Source organism: Pleurodeles waltl, chromosome 3_1 (genome assembly GCF_031143425.1).
Source record: "Pleurodeles waltl isolate 20211129_DDA chromosome 3_1, aPleWal1.hap1.20221129, whole genome shotgun sequence".
NCBI lineage: Eukaryota > Metazoa > Chordata > Amphibia > Caudata > Salamandridae > Pleurodeles > Pleurodeles waltl.
In genome coordinates, this window is record NC_090440.1 from 1631281357 (window position 1) to 1631298467 (window position 17111).

General features: G+C 40.7%; 1 protein-coding gene across 1 annotated transcript in view; it reads right to left on the minus strand.

Moving 5' to 3' along the window:
• CFAP210 (cilia and flagella associated protein 210) overlaps positions 1-17111 on the minus strand; it is a 132618-nt gene that overhangs the window by 75394 nt on the left and 40113 nt on the right. The window contains exons 2-6 of the mRNA XM_069225299.1: positions 7608-7828; positions 7031-7204; positions 6728-6924; positions 2857-3013; positions 2540-2679 (exon numbers count right to left, since the gene is read on the minus strand). Of these exons, the coding sequence (XP_069081400.1) occupies positions 2540-2679; positions 2857-3013; positions 6728-6924; positions 7031-7204; positions 7608-7828 (889 nt within the window). The remainder of the gene's footprint in view (positions 1-2539; positions 2680-2856; positions 3014-6727; positions 6925-7030; positions 7205-7607; positions 7829-17111) is intronic.

The following is a 17111-nucleotide window of genomic DNA, read 5'->3' on the forward strand; positions in this document are numbered from 1 at the left end:
TGTCTGGTGTGTTTTCTGCCATCAATGTGTTATCCCGCTGGGGGTAAGGCACCTACTCTGTCCCACAGTGGGAAAGAAAGACTACCTGAGACAGGGTTGCATCCTGATACCAAGACATGCCTCCACACAATTTATTTTTCTGGTCACCAATCTTTGGTGTCTAATTGGCATCTGTCCCCAATCTGTCTCCCGAATGGTCATAAATTCCACTACACAACAGGAATTCATATACAAAAAAGGAATGGTTCTTAGGTGAGAGTGGCCAGTCTTGATATCAGGTCCCAACCAGAAAGACTTCAAGGAGCCCAGAGGCTGAGGCGAGTGCAGCTATAGGTCAGGATGGGAGGGACCAACACCCTTCCCACTAATTGCTTTTCAAATATTTTCCCTGTGGGTAATCGATTTTCTTCCCTGCTGGAATGGGTTAGTGAAGGATAAGTAAGACTGTCAAGACGCAGGGAGGGGGAGATGGCCTAGTAACCAGTCGACGCTCGCAGAGGGCAGAAGGGGTGGGGAGGCGCACGGGGGAGTAATAAAAATTAAATTAAAAATCATTTTTAAAAACCACTTACGTCCATCGCCACTGCCGCACCGCTCCATCCACTCCTCTGTTGTCGTGCTGCCAATCCTGACGCTGCTCAAAGCAGTGTCAGGATTGGCTGCGAGCATCCAGCCAGGGCACAGCCACGCAGACTGGGAGCCTGTGCATGCTCTCTCCAGCCCGGAAACTGTGTTGCTGGGCTGGAGAGAGTCTACTGCGCATGTATGTTTGGCCGGCCAAACATACATGCGTACTGAGGGGGAGTGCTGTGTGTCACACGCGGTGGCCCCACCCAATTGACCAAAAAACAATAATAAACACAGTTTATTATTGTTTTTTGGTAAAAGGTTTGCATCTGCAGCTGCTGGTGGTGGTGGGGGGAGTGGTGCGGGGGGGCGACGCTCCTCCGCCCTCCGCCCTCCGCCCTAATGGAGGAGCCGTCCCTGCTGGTACCAGGGTGGGTGGGGCAACCCATTATTTTGTTTTTTCTTAAAACATTCTCTGGCCTGTTTGTGGGCTTTATGCCTATCTGAAGTGGACATATATGGGCAAAAGTCTAGGGTGTGTGGATGGTAAGAGTGACCAGGTGCCAGAATTGGCTGACCCTCACCCATTCTTTTTTTGCTATCCAATTATATTGCTGATGATTAGTAGGCTTTCTGCCCCTCTGTGTAGGCAGATACTAGAAAATCTCCTAAGCTGCCCCACAGGGTGGGCAGAAAGTCTGTCCGGGCCCTGGGAATTGGGGGGGGGGGCAACCCAAGGCCATGATGGGCTACCCCCACCTTTGCTATTTAAATTGGGGATGCGAAGCACAGCATGGTGCCAGAATGGGTAAGCCCCCCCACCTATTCCTTTTTTGCTTTCCACATGTATTTCTGATGTCTAGTACGCTTTCTGTCCCCCTCGAGGGTAAGCACCCTAATCTGCTGGCCAGGACAGGGCAGAAGACTTTCAATAGCATGGAAGTTGAGGGAAAGGCTCAATGGCAAGACAGACCGTCCCGCCGCTGTTTTTTTAAGAACCAAAATTTAATAATATGGACATTTTAATTTAATGGTTGCCGTTCCAACCATCATTTATTCAAACTATTATTTTAATTAACAGAGCGGTTTTAAAGGAACTTAACATCACTTTTGATATGTGAGATTGAGAACAGTGTGCAACCATGATCACAGTTGTCTCACTGCCTTCTAAGAAAGATACAAAATGATTAAAAAGTGTTGCACAGATTAAACTGAGAAAATACCATATGTTTTTATTTAAATAGATGCATTACCACTTCATGTCTCTTCCTTACCACATCCTTCATTAACGGCGTCATCCAGTGGACGTAACAAACTGTTGTCTTTACCTAGTCCTCATCTTTAACATTCACCAACAAGAGTTAAAGAATGTCGCTTTGTTTGATGTCAGCTGGGGTTTTAAGATGTACTGTGACATTATTTTCTAAACGGCCCTCTTAAGGGAAGAACTCATTGAAATGAAGCTTACCGGTTGGTTATGAAGATTATCAATAAGTAATCAGAGTATTATGAATTCATGTCCCTTTGTTGTAACAATTCTTAACAAAAGTAGGAATCAGTGCAATTAAGATTACTGGTCAGTAACCAAGGCACTGCTACTTTTTCACAGTTCCTCATGAAAATCCTTACTAATTCAGTATGAGGATGAGTAAGAGGACTCAGTGTAATGAAAATTACCATTTAGTATATGCTGCCTGCCGTTTTACAAGTTCCATAGGAAATAATGGAACTTGTAATATGGTGGGCGGGATATCTGTCATGTTTGTGACAGAGTATCCAGTCCGCAAAGGTCTTCATAGTAAGAAACTGGGGCAATACTTGTTGCTCGCTCAGATACCACCATGAAAAGTTGAGGAGTTGAAAGAACAGATACCTGGAAAACCCCGATGATTGATTGTTCAATAGTCGAATTAGCAATTTAACATGAAGCTTTCTTCCCTGAATAACTGACCAGGAAAATTCCTTCCCTTACCTTTCGATTTCTATTTCCTTGTCAAGTTTAAGGTTTGCCATCTTCTTCTTTGCCAGAATGAACAATCTGATTTTTTCATCTTCTGCCTCTTGATTTTGTTTCTCCAGGGCTTTTAGGAAATTTCTATCTTCAAGGTACGACTAAAAGATTTTTATTAAAGGGTGTTTATAAGTAAGTGATTCCAACATACATAAAATAATAAAATAGCAATGCCACACTCATAGCTTTACTTTTTTAGCACATCAACACATTTTCAAATTGTAGTTAAAGAAATATGAATTCTCACACATTTTTTAGGTGCTTCATCTTTTACTTACAAGATAGTTTCTCATGTTTTGTTCCTTTGCTTTTTTATTAACTTCATGAAATTTGCGCATTTCCAGTTCATATAATCTGGTTAATCGCTGAATTTCAGCACCTTCTTTTCTATCCTCTTCTTTAAGGAGTTCTAGCTCATGCTTGTGTTCCTCTATCCTAAAAGAGGCATAGACATTTCTGATATTTAATACATGTAAAACAGAAACATTTCCTAAAAACAAAAATGTTTGCGTTCAGAACTTTTATATATATATATATATATATACATATATATATATATATATATATATCTCCTCATGTTCAGGAACAATTGGTCAGCACTCAAGAGGCAGATTCAAATATATTTAATTTTCAAAGCCCTAACATCAAAAGGTTACCGATGCATTTCAACCTCAATGGTCCTCCTTTTTCTAATTCACTCTTTTTATAGTTTATATTCTAACTTTTCAACTACCATGCAAATGCATAATTGGTTCTGTACTTCAGTCCATACCCATATCACAACTTCTGTCCAATGGTTTTATATATTTTCTTTATTTTTTTAAATACATATCTTTCTAGGCATTCCTTTAGTAGGGTTTTAAATATTTGTACTGCTTCCTATGTATTACAAATAATGTTTTGTATGACAATTATTTTACACTCCTTATCATTTGCCTTGTTTGATTTGGCAAGTCTGTATGCTTGTTCCATCATTATTTACCTTTCTTTTGCTTCTTCTTTGATTGCCTGGAGTATGCACTCCTACCAAGATGTATCTTTTAGACAATTTTGTTTTATTAAATATGGACAAAAAAAGGTCCAAATTGGAAAGGAAAACAAGAGGAGAAGATAAAAGAGAAAGGAAGAAATGAACGAGCAACAAGTATGGAGAAGAGTAACAAGACAGAACAGAAAAAGGACAAAAAAACAACAAGCAGAAAAATGTATGCCAATGTGGATTAACAAATGATGAAATACAGGTATTGGAAAAGGCTTCAACTTTTGCCCAGAGTCTCACATGACTCAGTGGAAACCCATACAGACATATAAAAATATGTGAGGAAATATAAAATTGGTGAAGATACATGCCATGCCATGAACAGAAAAGAGAAGTAAAAGACACACAAAAATATACCTGGGGGAGTGGTGTTGGTTATTGATTATATAGTTGTTTCTCGGCACTTCCTACAGTGGTGTGTTAATAGTTCAGTCATTGAAACCATATTGGGGGGCTCATAACGCTCTCTCAATCTGGTTATCCTGGGCAGGCATAAGCTGCCGACAGTGGGTGCTGAAATTAACCAACACTCCAGTGACGGGCGCAGATTAGTCTGACAACTTAAAACCCCTACTGCCATTCTTGGTTTTCTTCTCAAAAAACACCTAGAGGTGGGGTCTTTACCAGAGAATTCACAGGAAGCCTTATTTACTTGTTATCAACATCTATGCTCCTCCATTAACAATCATCTACTTGAAACCACGTCACTTTGCCGCATAGCACCCTTGATGGTTTGATGCATGCTGCTCAGTGGCTAGCCGCTGTTTAAGAGTGGCTTCGGTGGAGTTCCCAAGAGATGCTAGGGAGGTTCGAGAGGCTATGCGTGATTACAAGCGGTCTCTCAGGGATAGGAAGCTTTTTCTGAACAAGAAGGACTTGTAATTGTTGGAATTAGCAGCAGCCCATAACAACAGTAAAGCATTCTGGGAGGCAGTCAACACCTTTCTTCAGCGTAATGCCACTCGTAACCCACTTTTGGTATGTAATATTTCTGGCCATGAAGGAGTTTTTTACTCCTTGTCTGTAGACCAGCTGTCTACAGACAAGGCGAGCATCAATCGGTTGCTCATTCATTTTGATAATTCTCTCCACCTTCAGATTTCCTTTGAGGAAGTGGCAGAATCCATTTCTCAATGCTCAGGCGCTAAAGGTCCAGGCCCTGATAGAATTCCAACGGGTTTAATTAAATGTAATTCAGACCTCCAGGGGCCCATGCTTACTAATTTATTTAATAATTCTTTGTGCAGCAAAGTCCCGAATTTGTGACCCTCTCTACATTAGTCCCCGTTTCCAAAAAGGGAAATAGAGGGTCTCCCAAATGTTATAGGCTATTATCCCTTATTGATAGTTTGGTGTAAATCATTGAGAGATTCATCTCTAATCACCTTCAGTCCTGGGTCAGTGACTACAACATCTGAGTAAATATACCACTGCCAGGCGCTGTCCGCTGTACTTGGCCTTTATCGACCTATCTTCTGCTTTTAACTGCATGAACAGGGCCAAGCTCTGGTTGATCCTTATTAACCTGGGGGTAGAAGTTCCTTTGGTAAACTTCTTGTATTCTTTAGGGACCAAAGTGAAATATGGCCAAGATGGAGAACTTTTAAATGTTTTCCCTTTCGCCGGTGGGTTGTGACAGGGGTGCCTGTTGGTGTCCACTGCTTTTTATTATTTATATCAATGAATTATGTGCATACCTGTCTATTTCTACCAAGGACAGACAGACAATTGCTAATTCATTTGTCCCAGCAATATTATATGCCAATGCTGCCATTTACAGCTAGTGCTTTGCGTATCTTGGTATAAACTTGGATTTCCTTCATGGGTAACTTGAACGTGACAACAAACTATGGGAAATTGCACGTAATGGCGGAGAAATCTGTGGTCCTTAAGCTTTAGGGGCATTCCTTGAGTTCTGTACAGAATTTGTGCTACCTGGGCATCACCTTCGACCCCTCCAACTATTGGAAAACCTATGTGAGTGCAAGCGAAGCCTCTCCCACTATGGACCTCAAATCTTTTGCCAACTAACTATCTTCATCAAAGCAGGGTCTTTTCTATACAGCTATTCCCTGGAGGTTTAGTGGCTCTACACCTTTCAAACCAGCCTTAAAAAACACCTGGCTCTGGACACAGTATTACTGCTAAATCCACAGCAGGGTGAAGAATCACCGCCACTTAAGTGCTCACCAAGTACACTCTGAACCACTTTGCCCTTCCTTTTGAAACATTTGTCTCAACTCAAGTAGTCACTGTCCACAATCTGATGTTTTAAATGAAATAAAATCAGTGAATATGTTTAATCAATGGGGGCAGTTCAACTGATGTATAAAAGACAGCTGGTTACTTCATTCCCTCTCACTTCTTGTTATGTAAGTTCATTAGGGTCGAGCCTGCGTCACATGCGCTTGCGCATGCGTTTCGCTTGCAAGATGCTTTAGTAGAGAGAAAAGGGCTTGCAGCCCCATCCATGCCTCGTCGGTGTCTTTCATTGGTTCGTGGGCCTGCCTTTCAAAATCGGCTTCCTTTCATGAGTGGAAGGCACGCATACGTCATGCCTTTTACGGTGGTTAGCCCTCCTCAAGCGCAGCGACCAAGTACTAAAAACATGCGAGGCTCGCTGTTTCCCATCAGGTTTGTGAACTATTTTTTATCCTTTTTTGCAGCGCAATCTCGCTTGGCAGAAGTCCAGCGCTTTGCATGACATCGACCCTGTTACATAGTTAATTGCACTTTTGCCGGTTACGTAGATAATTGCACTTTTGCCGATATGTTTTACTACGAGTGAACTGTAGCAGCGCGATCACGCTCTTTTTTTGCATTTAATGTGGCAAGAAAAGTCCGGTTGGGCGTTTACAACTGCTACTATCTGTAACTCGGAGAAATGCGAGACCCTATTGCATTACATTGCAAATGCTTGTTTTTTTCTCTAATTTGCTAATTTGTTTGTCCACAGCCCACATGCGCAAGTAATACATCATTAAAACGTTATTTGTTTTTTTTTAGGCTGCCCCCAATATTTGTATTTTTAATATTTATCATGACTTATTTTAAACAAGAAATTTAAGTTGGATCAATATTCACTCAGAAGAAAAATAAATTCCACTTACTGCTGGAGAATGTCGTCTGCATTTTTTTTTCTTTCCATGTTTCGCTGATATGCCTTTTGTTGGTCCCTGATTGTGTCTTCTTCAATTTTACGTTTTAGTTGTGCATCATCCTGTTTTTTTCTAGCAGCTTCAATCTTGTTTTTAAGTTCAATCTGTGCTCCCCTTTCCTTAATGGCTTCAGTCAGTAAAAGAGCGCCCTACAAGAACAATTTGGATCACTTACTAATGATTCCATTCGCTGTTATTTATTTTCTTTAAACAGAAAGTACATGCAATTGGGGGGTAAAGACATAAATACGTTACGTGAAATGTTTTGATTTTGTCATTCTGGCAGTAGAGCTTTGTTTTTGCACTCTCTATAGCTTGTCTCCGTTTTTCTGCTTGGTACTCCGCTTCTTCCAAATCAATCCGTTTCTTCTCCTCTTCTTCTTTTTCATCACGTTCTTGTTTTGCTTTAAGCCTCATTTGTCTTTGGCCCTAAAATAACATAAACCAATGAATAACTGAAACCTATTTAAAAAAAGCAATACAGCATCTATGATACGAATATTTATCTAGATAACTGGAATTCAACTAATGGGCGACAGGATTCTCTTTGAGTTTTTCTAAATAATCTTTTATTGTTACTCTGTGTATGCTACTTTTCAATGATGTTATTTACTTCTCATTGAAAAACAGTGTATATTCATATCGAATAAAATATGATGTTGATCAATTAATCCATTGTTCTTGGTCATTTTAATAAATAATAATCTGAATGCTGGGCACGTGAGGACTTTCTCTTTTGTTTAACTATAAATTTCAGCACATCATAAACATTCGCGTATGGGGCACTCATCAATCAATAAAATCAAAATATGTTTAATAATGTTGCACTTACTGCAATGGTGTTAGTCCAATTCTTCACAACGTCTTTGGAACGTTGATGCAGAGCTTCCTTTTCTCTTTTTTCGGCACAAATCCGATTTGCTTCTTTGTCCAAAGTGTTGAGGTTGTTTCGAATTCTTTCCCACTCTGCTTTGGGGAGCACAGTCATCTGACGAACATCAATACCATTTGGGAATAATGGTCCTGGGTGCTCATCTTCCAGAGGCCTGGCAGCTTCAATGGAAACAATGAAATATTATTAGGAATGTTGTTGATAGAGAGCTCAGCAGGAAGGTCTCAGTAATTTAATTAATGACAGCATTTAGAATGTCTGCAATGTGTGACATCTCTTGACAATCAACAACTTGAATGCCCAACCAAAGGTACTCATTTGCATCAAGGCAATTTCTCTACAGGAATCGGGTTCCCCAAAAAGCAAAGGTCATACATGCACTTAGGGGCCACGTGGCCTTGATTTAGCGATAACAGAGCGCATGACATCGGCTGTGATATCAGTAAGCACAACATGGTCACAAAAATCTGAGGTGTGTTGGGGGGTATCAACCTTTGTATGACCTCTCTTACATTCTCAGCTGAAAAAAAGTAGTAGTACAGGTAGTAAGGTCATTGTCATAGATTTGAGATTCTAAGGCACTGTGGACAGAGAAACACCAGGCAAACAATAGCACAACAACCAAATAGAGCAAGACCGCAGAACAAATCCAAGAGCATTAGTACATTATATAAGGGAACATATAGCCGCAGGCGAATTGCCAATCCTGTAGTATAACAATCTTTTCACTAAACGACTGGGCCTTCAATGTTAACAAGACAGTGGGAGGGGCCCACCATTTTCTGATGTTAACAATCCCAGACTCATTTCACATGATTAAAACTCACAATTACAATATCAGATTCCCTTGATCAGTACCAGTACTCTGCATCTACTCCTGCTCACTCTTCTTTTTCTCATACTCCATGCCCCTCTTTGTTTGACTATGGGACAGATGTTCTCTTCCACCCTTCCTAGATTCCTTTCAGCTCTTCTTTTTCGTTCCCTGTTTTTAGCACCTCTGATTTTCACTGAATTTAATGGATCCACCCATTTCCGATTTAAATATCATCACACTGGTCCTCTTTACACAACGATTTGGACACCCTGCTTGATCACTTCCTTCAGTCTCTTCTGCAGTTTTAAATCTCAGGGACTTTAATCTTCACTTTCTATTCTCTCATGCTAACTCCCTACCATTCCAGTCTAGACTCCTACCATTACTCCCCACTTTCCATGACATTCTATCAAACGTCAGGTTCCTCTCATGAGCTAATCTTTAGTTTGTTGCCTTATCCATTTCCTGTCTCATCTTTTCAACTCCCATCGTCAACCACTCATACTTCCTCCCCCCTTTTGATTTCACTCCCCCCTCTTGAGCTTCCGGCACCAGAAAATATCAGTATTCCAACTTCACTCTATAAGTTCATTGTCTCTGTCTCTTTCTATTTCCTCTCTGTTACTTCAACTTGCCAATAAGACCCACAAACGTTTTGACAGCATCTTTCAGTCCTTCACATCATCACTTTTCTGTTGTCTTTACACTGTCTTCCGACTTTAACCCATCCTGTAAATGTCCCCAAGCTTGGTTTACCATTTGTCTCTGCTCCCATTGTGCATCTGTAGGGAAGGTGAGCAATGGTGGTCCAAAACTCGCTCTTTTTCCAATCAATTGTATCCCTCTTTCTTACATTCTTCTTATGATTTCACTAATCTGACCACCCAAGCAGCCTACTTATATGTTTTACTGCCCTTCCCCTGCTTCCCCTGTTGTCATGTCCCTATTTTCAGCCAACATTTAGAAACTCAACTCCCTGACCTGTTATCCTGCTCTTTTCGTTTTCTTTCTGATTTCATCACCTTTTGCACTTACAGGTTACATTTTTTATCTGCCTAACTTGCCTCATACTCTCTCTTCTTTCCCACTACCTGAAACTCTACACTCCGTTTCTTTCTCAAATCATCTAACCCAGTGGTTTTTAATCTTTTGACTTCTATGGATCCCGCTTAATCATTACATGAATCCTGGACCCCCACTGAATCATTGTTGGAGTCCGGGGACCCCCAAAGAGTCATTATTAAAATCTGGGAACCCCTGCCTAAGCAATTTCGATAATTTGAGCTGCAAAATAATACACAAAAATGTATAAGCATGTATACGTTAAACAAGTGCACAAATGATGAAATAGTTTATTAAATTCACAAGCAAATATTTTAAAAAAACATTTTAAATTTAATGGGAAGGTTGGAATTTTTCTAAATTCAATTGAGGCCACCCTTCATCCATCCTAACTATATTCTGTTTGATGCACTTGCACTATTCTCCAATTTCAAGTTCCTTCACATTTACACAACGTTTTAAAATTTTCAATTTTACCTTTTGCTGCTTTACTTATATACACCTTATTAACATGTTGACTCTGTTTAATTTTCTACGCAGTTGTGGACCCCTAGGAGTCCTCGGACCACATGTTAAGAACCACTAGTCTAACTCGACAACAGTTTCCTTAGACAATGTGTCACTTCACTTCTCATTCCCCAAAAGTATCTTCTTCTCTTTCCTTTCTCACAGCTCTATCCAATATTTTCATCATTTCTGGACCCACCCTCAGTCCTTCAAGCATGCTGTTATTTTACGATCTCATCATTCTTTGTACTTTAGTTTTCGAACCATCTCTTCACTCCCTTTCCCAATCAAAGCTCTTGGAATGCACTGGCAGCTTTCAGTGATTCTAAACCACCTTTCACCCACTTAAAGTATGGTTTTCTCCCCGTCCACTCTACTGGCATTGCCCTTCTTGCTGTCCCCAACCACCTTCACCATGCCTACTATACCAAGCTCTCCTAAGTACTTATTTTCTTACTCTGTCTGATGTTTTTGAGCCGTAGTATCAACTCATTCTACATACTAACTTGTCCTCTCTCTGCCTTCCTTGCATAGTTTTGTCCTAGTTATCCTCATATCTTTCTAATCATGTTTATTGAGTTTGTGTGGGGTCGCTCTGACCCTTCCTCCTTTCCACATCTTTACGAGGCAACCTTATATCTCTCTCCAGCCTCACCCTCCTTTTTTACCCATCTATACTTCTTCTCTTTCTTCCATTATTTCACCCGTTAACCTTTCATATAATTTCAATGTCAACATCTCCTTTTCATTGTTCACCCCTATCATTAAAAATCAATTTTTCCTGCCTCTTGTCTATAAACTCTTGGATGTCCTTCCACTCGCTGCATTTAAAGCCCACTAAAACCAACATTCTCGGTTTTTCACCAAATACCGATTTGGTATTTAAAGGGGCTTGTTGTTGTAGGTGGCTCTTTCAAATACCAAATCGGTATACAATGTATAAATGTTTTGCCACTAAAGTATGGTAGTAAAACATTAAAAATGGCCAACTACTGAGTTGTGCTGGTAATGCATCCACAAAAGGGAAGTCTCAAGAAAACGTTTCTTTTTAATCACATCCCTATTTCCTTTATGGAAAACAAGCTATATAGAACAAAATGTTTACTTTATGGCGAGGCAATCACAGACTTGGTGGTCTGCTGACTACAGTAAGCCACCATTCCTGTGATGTCCTCCATGGGAGTGAGGCTCATTGCGACCTATCCAATTAATGTTCATGATTCAAGGCTGTTTGCGACCCACTTGGAATCAGAATTTATCAAACCAAATTATTAATAAATAAGTCTGTTCATTAAATTCTTTCTGGTTCTACAAATACTGGCCACAAATTGTAACCTGATTTTTGAGAACAGTACATCAGGCTGCATGTTTGAACATCCATGAAAAAATATTGAATGTGGTTGATCCAGTTTAAACTTTATTGCAGACATTTACCATAACTGACATATTTTAAAGATGTCTCAACAACATTTGTGAAAAAACTGCAGAAAATTGTTTCCACTGGTCATTCCCAGGGTCTCCTCTGGAAACAAAGAACTGACAGAAACATTTCTGAACATTATCAGGAAGAGTGCAATATTATAACCACACCTTCTGGTAATTTCCAAAAATGTAATGCTATGCAGTACGAAATCTGCCTGCAGAGAGGGTTGCTCTTCACACTAGCGCAATACAGCGTTGAACAAGTCTATTTTTTTATGTATTTTATTTATGTACTGCATATATGTATGCGCTGCACAAGTTGGTCGGCTGACTCCAGCAAGCCACCATCCCTGTGATGACAATGAATCCTAGTGTGTCACAAATTATGGCCTACCTCATTTATATTCATGAGGTATGTCTATTTGCAATCCACCACAAAACGCTAATGTACCAGATATTACTTTTGTACATTGGTAATAGCAATTACTAAATAGCGATTCACAAAAAATCACTATTTGGCAATCGCTATTACTAATCTTCGTACATCTAGCCTGGAATTCGGTTGCAAAAAAGTAATACATACCATACTGATTTGGTGTTTGGGAGACACGCCCATAGTGCCCCCGTCAAAATACTGATTCACAAATGCAAATTGTGATTTGGTAACAAGCTACTGAACCACATTTTGTACATTCGAAAAATAATATTTCTGGTAATAAACAGGCCGATTTGCAGATTCGGACCGTTTGCAACCGGAAAAATTCTTTGTACATCTGGCCAAGGGTTCTGTGGTAATTAGAGACCGACTGAAATGTGCTGACACGAAGATACTAACTGAGTGGGACTTTAAAAAAGTGAAGAGGTTATACCACAATTATGGACTGTCACAAGGACCAATACATGCCCACCAATGCTTACTCTAGAGAAAGCTGTGCCATCCTGTCTTTCTGTTTGCCTCTCTGACTGACTGTTGGGTCTCCAAAGTGGCTTCCGTATCTGCAAGCGTACTGAAGATGCTCTATGTGTTTTGTTCTGCTTTGTTAGTAGAGCACAACTGTTTCCGACCAAGAGTCAAACCACCCAGAGCAGACGGTGGCTACTGCCCTCCAACAGGGCAAATGGGCAAACTGATGGCTGCTGGCAGTTGAAGTCATAATAAATGGCACAACCATTTTATCTGCAATCCCTGGGAAGGATTCTACTAACCCGCTCCAAGCAACCATATCTGTTCAGTCCCTCATAACTGGGGTTCTATACCTGCCTCCTCATGTATGTAATATTCTGTGTGATTAGCTTACATTAAGGCCCTCATTTCAACCCTGGCGGACGGTGCAAAATGGGCGGTAAGACTGCAAACAGGCCGGCAGTCATTACCACCCCAGTATGAAATTGGCGGTTTGGCATATGCCAAACCGCCAATGTCCCGCACCGTCCGCCACAGCGGTAACGACCGCCAGGCTGGAGACAACGGTCTCCAGCCCGTCGGCCGTCACTAGTCCGCCAGCGGTATCAGGACCCCTCATACCACAATGGATTTTGTGGGGTTCTCAGTCCCCCCCCCTCCCCAGAGTCCACCCCCAAAACCCACGACCCCCCTATCTCTGGAAGAGACCGCTGAGGTTGAAATGAGGGCCCAAGTGTGCATAAAGACCATGGTCATAGAGAATGTTATCCTCTCTATAGAGCTATCAAATGCAGAACAAGAGTCTGGTTTCCTTCAAAAGGTTAAGGGAATCCTGCATTCCCTGTGAGTTTAGTAGCTGTGGGGCCGCCCCCGACATCCCATTTTACTTTTGACTAATTGTGTCTGACTGCAATATATATATATATTCAATATACAATAACCCAGAGTCCTGCCTTAACACAAAGTACCAACCAAAACCTGTTCTGCTACTCAACAGCTCTGCATGCAGACCTTCTTGAATATATAGACTGACTCTTGAGCAAAGTGACCAGTTAATGTGAGGTCCAAATCATATTCTGTAATGAACTGTGACCGGGCCACTTTGCAAAGGACTGTTTGGACATCATAAGGACTCTAATCAGGGAGTGCCCCTGCCTTCCTGTAAATTTCAATCTTTTACAGCAGGTGTTGTCTCCTCTTCTTCTTTGTGAAAGACATGGAAGAAAGCCTGCAAGTATTCTCTTAATTTGGCAGTGCCCCCAGTTTTAAATAAATATTAACTTTTTGTTAAGCCTTTCAGTTCAACTTTTGGAAAGCTCTGCTACATTGGGACATAAAAGTTACAGTTTTCTCAGAGTGTAAGAACCAGCCTAGAACTCTGAAGAAAGTTCTATTTCCTGACCTGCCCATAAAGAAAAGCTTTACTCCTCCGAGTGAAGATGAGCCTACCCTTGACCAGGAGAAGAAGAAGAAAGAGCCACTGTGCTGAAGCCTGTCGGAAGGCTGCTCAAGGACATGAGTCACCATGGACCACAAAGGTATCTGCCGTTTATGGTCAACCAGGGCTGTAGGTTTAGTGAAACTATATTGAGCTGAACCACTCTGTACTATGATTAACTGTATATCACCCCTTTTCAAGCCCAAGAAGCAGACAAGTGCTTCCTTTGCACCCTCTATAATAGCGTAGTGTCCCATTGGTTGAAACTGGTTGCCTGGATTCCAGAACTGTGAAAATCATCTTTATGACCTTATTGTTCCAGAGATAGAGACTGAAAGAAGCAATTCAATCTAAACCCAGCTAGTCCTGGGAATAGGTGTACACTGGGTTTTCCATGCCCCATAGGTGTCCATGTATTCAAGGGCTGTGATGTTTGTGTTCATCAGTTATCACTAACAGTAGCCCCCCCTGCTTAGGGCTTTGGGGACTAGCTGGAACAGTAACTGGCCTCCAGTTTGATCTTAGTCTAGTCCTCTCTTTGTCATGAATCACTAGAGACCTGAAGCCCTGTTAACCTTTGGGTAATTGTTTTTTGGGTGTTTAACATATTTTTCACATGTTAGAGATTCTTAGCAGATTCTGAACCACCAGCAATCAACCAATGCACTGAAGGATATTGAGAACCAAGAACGAAGGTCAAATGTACCATGGCAAATTTCATATATTAAAATAATAATAACAAAAAAAGGTGACTGTAGTTTTGGCATACATTTTGCAACTTCTCATCCCTTGCCTCAGCGTTCATAGTACCTCTTTCTATAGTTCATAACTTTCCCATTTCTTCTAGCCAGTCCTCAATTTTAAGCTTCCTAATTGAGTTCCAATGCTTTAGCAATATAAGCTTTCATGTCGTGAAGGCTTGTTTTTTTTTTTTTTTTTTTTTTACACACAGTTCTCAAAACGCCTTTAACGTAATAGTCAGAAGATCATTTTTAAGTACTACGTCAGTTGTCAAGTTTTATTCTCTATAGTACATCACTCTATGTTTCTCAGATGTGGGCATTCTGCCTATACATGCTTAAATCTTTCCTTTTTAAGGCACAACTAACACTTATCTGAACTAATTAGCTAAAGGTTTCCATGTGTTATTCAGGGTCTCATGTAGGCTAAAATAACACTTTTGTTACACTAGCCTAGCCGTATTTTGATGTTTGTTTTGCAAATCTCAGATTGAGCAAGAGTCCAATTTATTGCAGAGATATTTTCTCCCATTTTCGAATTCCACTCAGGTTTGAGTTTAATATGGAGCTTCCAGTTGTATGGCAGAACTCTTTTCTATTGAAGATTTCATGGTTACTAGATTCCCTGAAAGAAAGATTTTCTAAAACGGTACAAGACCTCTGGCTCTAACGTCAAATTAGTTTTTAATTACTCTGGATCATCCTGGACTCCAAACTCAACATGGACTGCCAAATCAACTCAGTCACATCCACCTGCTTCCGAACCCTCCAGCCTCCTATGTAAGACCTTCAAGTGGATCCCCCTCGAACACAGAAAGACCGTCACACACGCCCTCATTACCAACAGACTGAACTATGGCAACGCGCTCTACGCCGGGATCAACATTAAACTCATCTGCAAACTACAGAAGATACAGAACGCCACCGCCAGACTGATCCTCGATCTGCCTCGACACTGCCACATCTCTCAACACCTGCACAACCTACATTGGCTTCCCATAGAGAAAAGAATGACCTTCAAGATCCTCTCCCACGCACACAAAGCTCTCCACAACACAGGACCAGCCTACCTGAACAGGATACTCAGCTTCCACATACCCCACAGGACCCAACGCTCAGCCCAGCTCTCTCTCGCGGAAGTACTCCGCATCAGGAAAAAAAGAACAGAAGGTTGCTCTTTCTCCCACCTCTCAGCCACAGATTGGAACGCCCTTCCCCTCCACCTCAGACGAACTACCCCCCTCCTCAACTTCACGAAGGAGTTGAAGACATGGCTTTTCGAAGAACCACCTCACTGATGGATGCTACACACCCCCACCCCACCCCCCCCCAGCACTTTGAGACCCTTGCGGGTGAGTAGTTGCGCTTAACAAGCACCTGATTGACTGTTTGATTGATTGAATACCCTTCTCAATACAAGTTAATCCCATAGTTCAAAGTTGGTCAATGACATTTCAGCTTAAATGTTTTATATGGTTTACCTAACACTTTTCAATTGACTGCAACACACTCAGTATGAGCAGTCCAATCCTTTTCTGCCATAAAAGCATGTTATTATTTTTTTTTTTTAAAGCTCTTATCTGACATTGATTTTTTGGGGTTTGATTACTAAACCACACTGCATCTCAATTTAAAATTACTTCCAACTTTTGGTGTTATCTTTGACTGCTCAGCCTACCTCCTTTAGTGAGTCAACAATACAAGAGAGCTGCCTGGTTATCAGTTGGAGCTAGAAATTCCCAGATGCCCTCGAACAACAGTGGTAAACAAAAGTACCCACCACAGATACTGGTCAGTAAAGAAATATGCCCCCCAGTATCCAGAGAAAAGGCCTGATGCAGTTTATCTTTCACATAAGTACAATATTTTAAAACGTGTTCTTTTGATTTTCATCATATAAGACAACCTGGTAATATTGATAAACTCCCACTCCCAACCATCTTATCCCACCCAGATTAATGTTTCAGTAAGTTACTACAACAAGTACTTGTCATACTTCGGTAAATGATACAGGGCTAGACCGTTTAACATAATGGTAACAATCTTGGACAAATTTTGTTCTATGTATATGTATTCAGTTTTCAAAACTGTGTTTCCTTCTTTTCTCTACTTAATCAATAAGTTATGAAATTGTGATTTCATTAACAGCTGTCTCAGAAGCTTCTGGTAATTGTTAGATACCCCTGCAAGCCCTACTCATATTAATGCCAGAATTAATTGATCCAGTTTCCCTTGAACTCAAAGTCCTACAGTATCCTTAAAAGCTTCTAAAATGTATTTCTAGAAGACCTGGGCTTCAGGACTTGTCCATCAAATCGAGTAGCAGTGTCACACCCACACCATATCTCCAGCTTTACATGTCTGTCCATCTTGTTTAACTTCTGTGTGATATAACTTTCAGACATAATTTTACAATCTATTTCCTTGGTTAGGTTATCTTATTTATCTATATATTTTTCTAACGCTTACATCAATGTTAAACATAAAAACTGACACTATGTACTACTCATAGCTCACAATGTTAAATCTCATTGTATGTCATAAGATTAGCTTA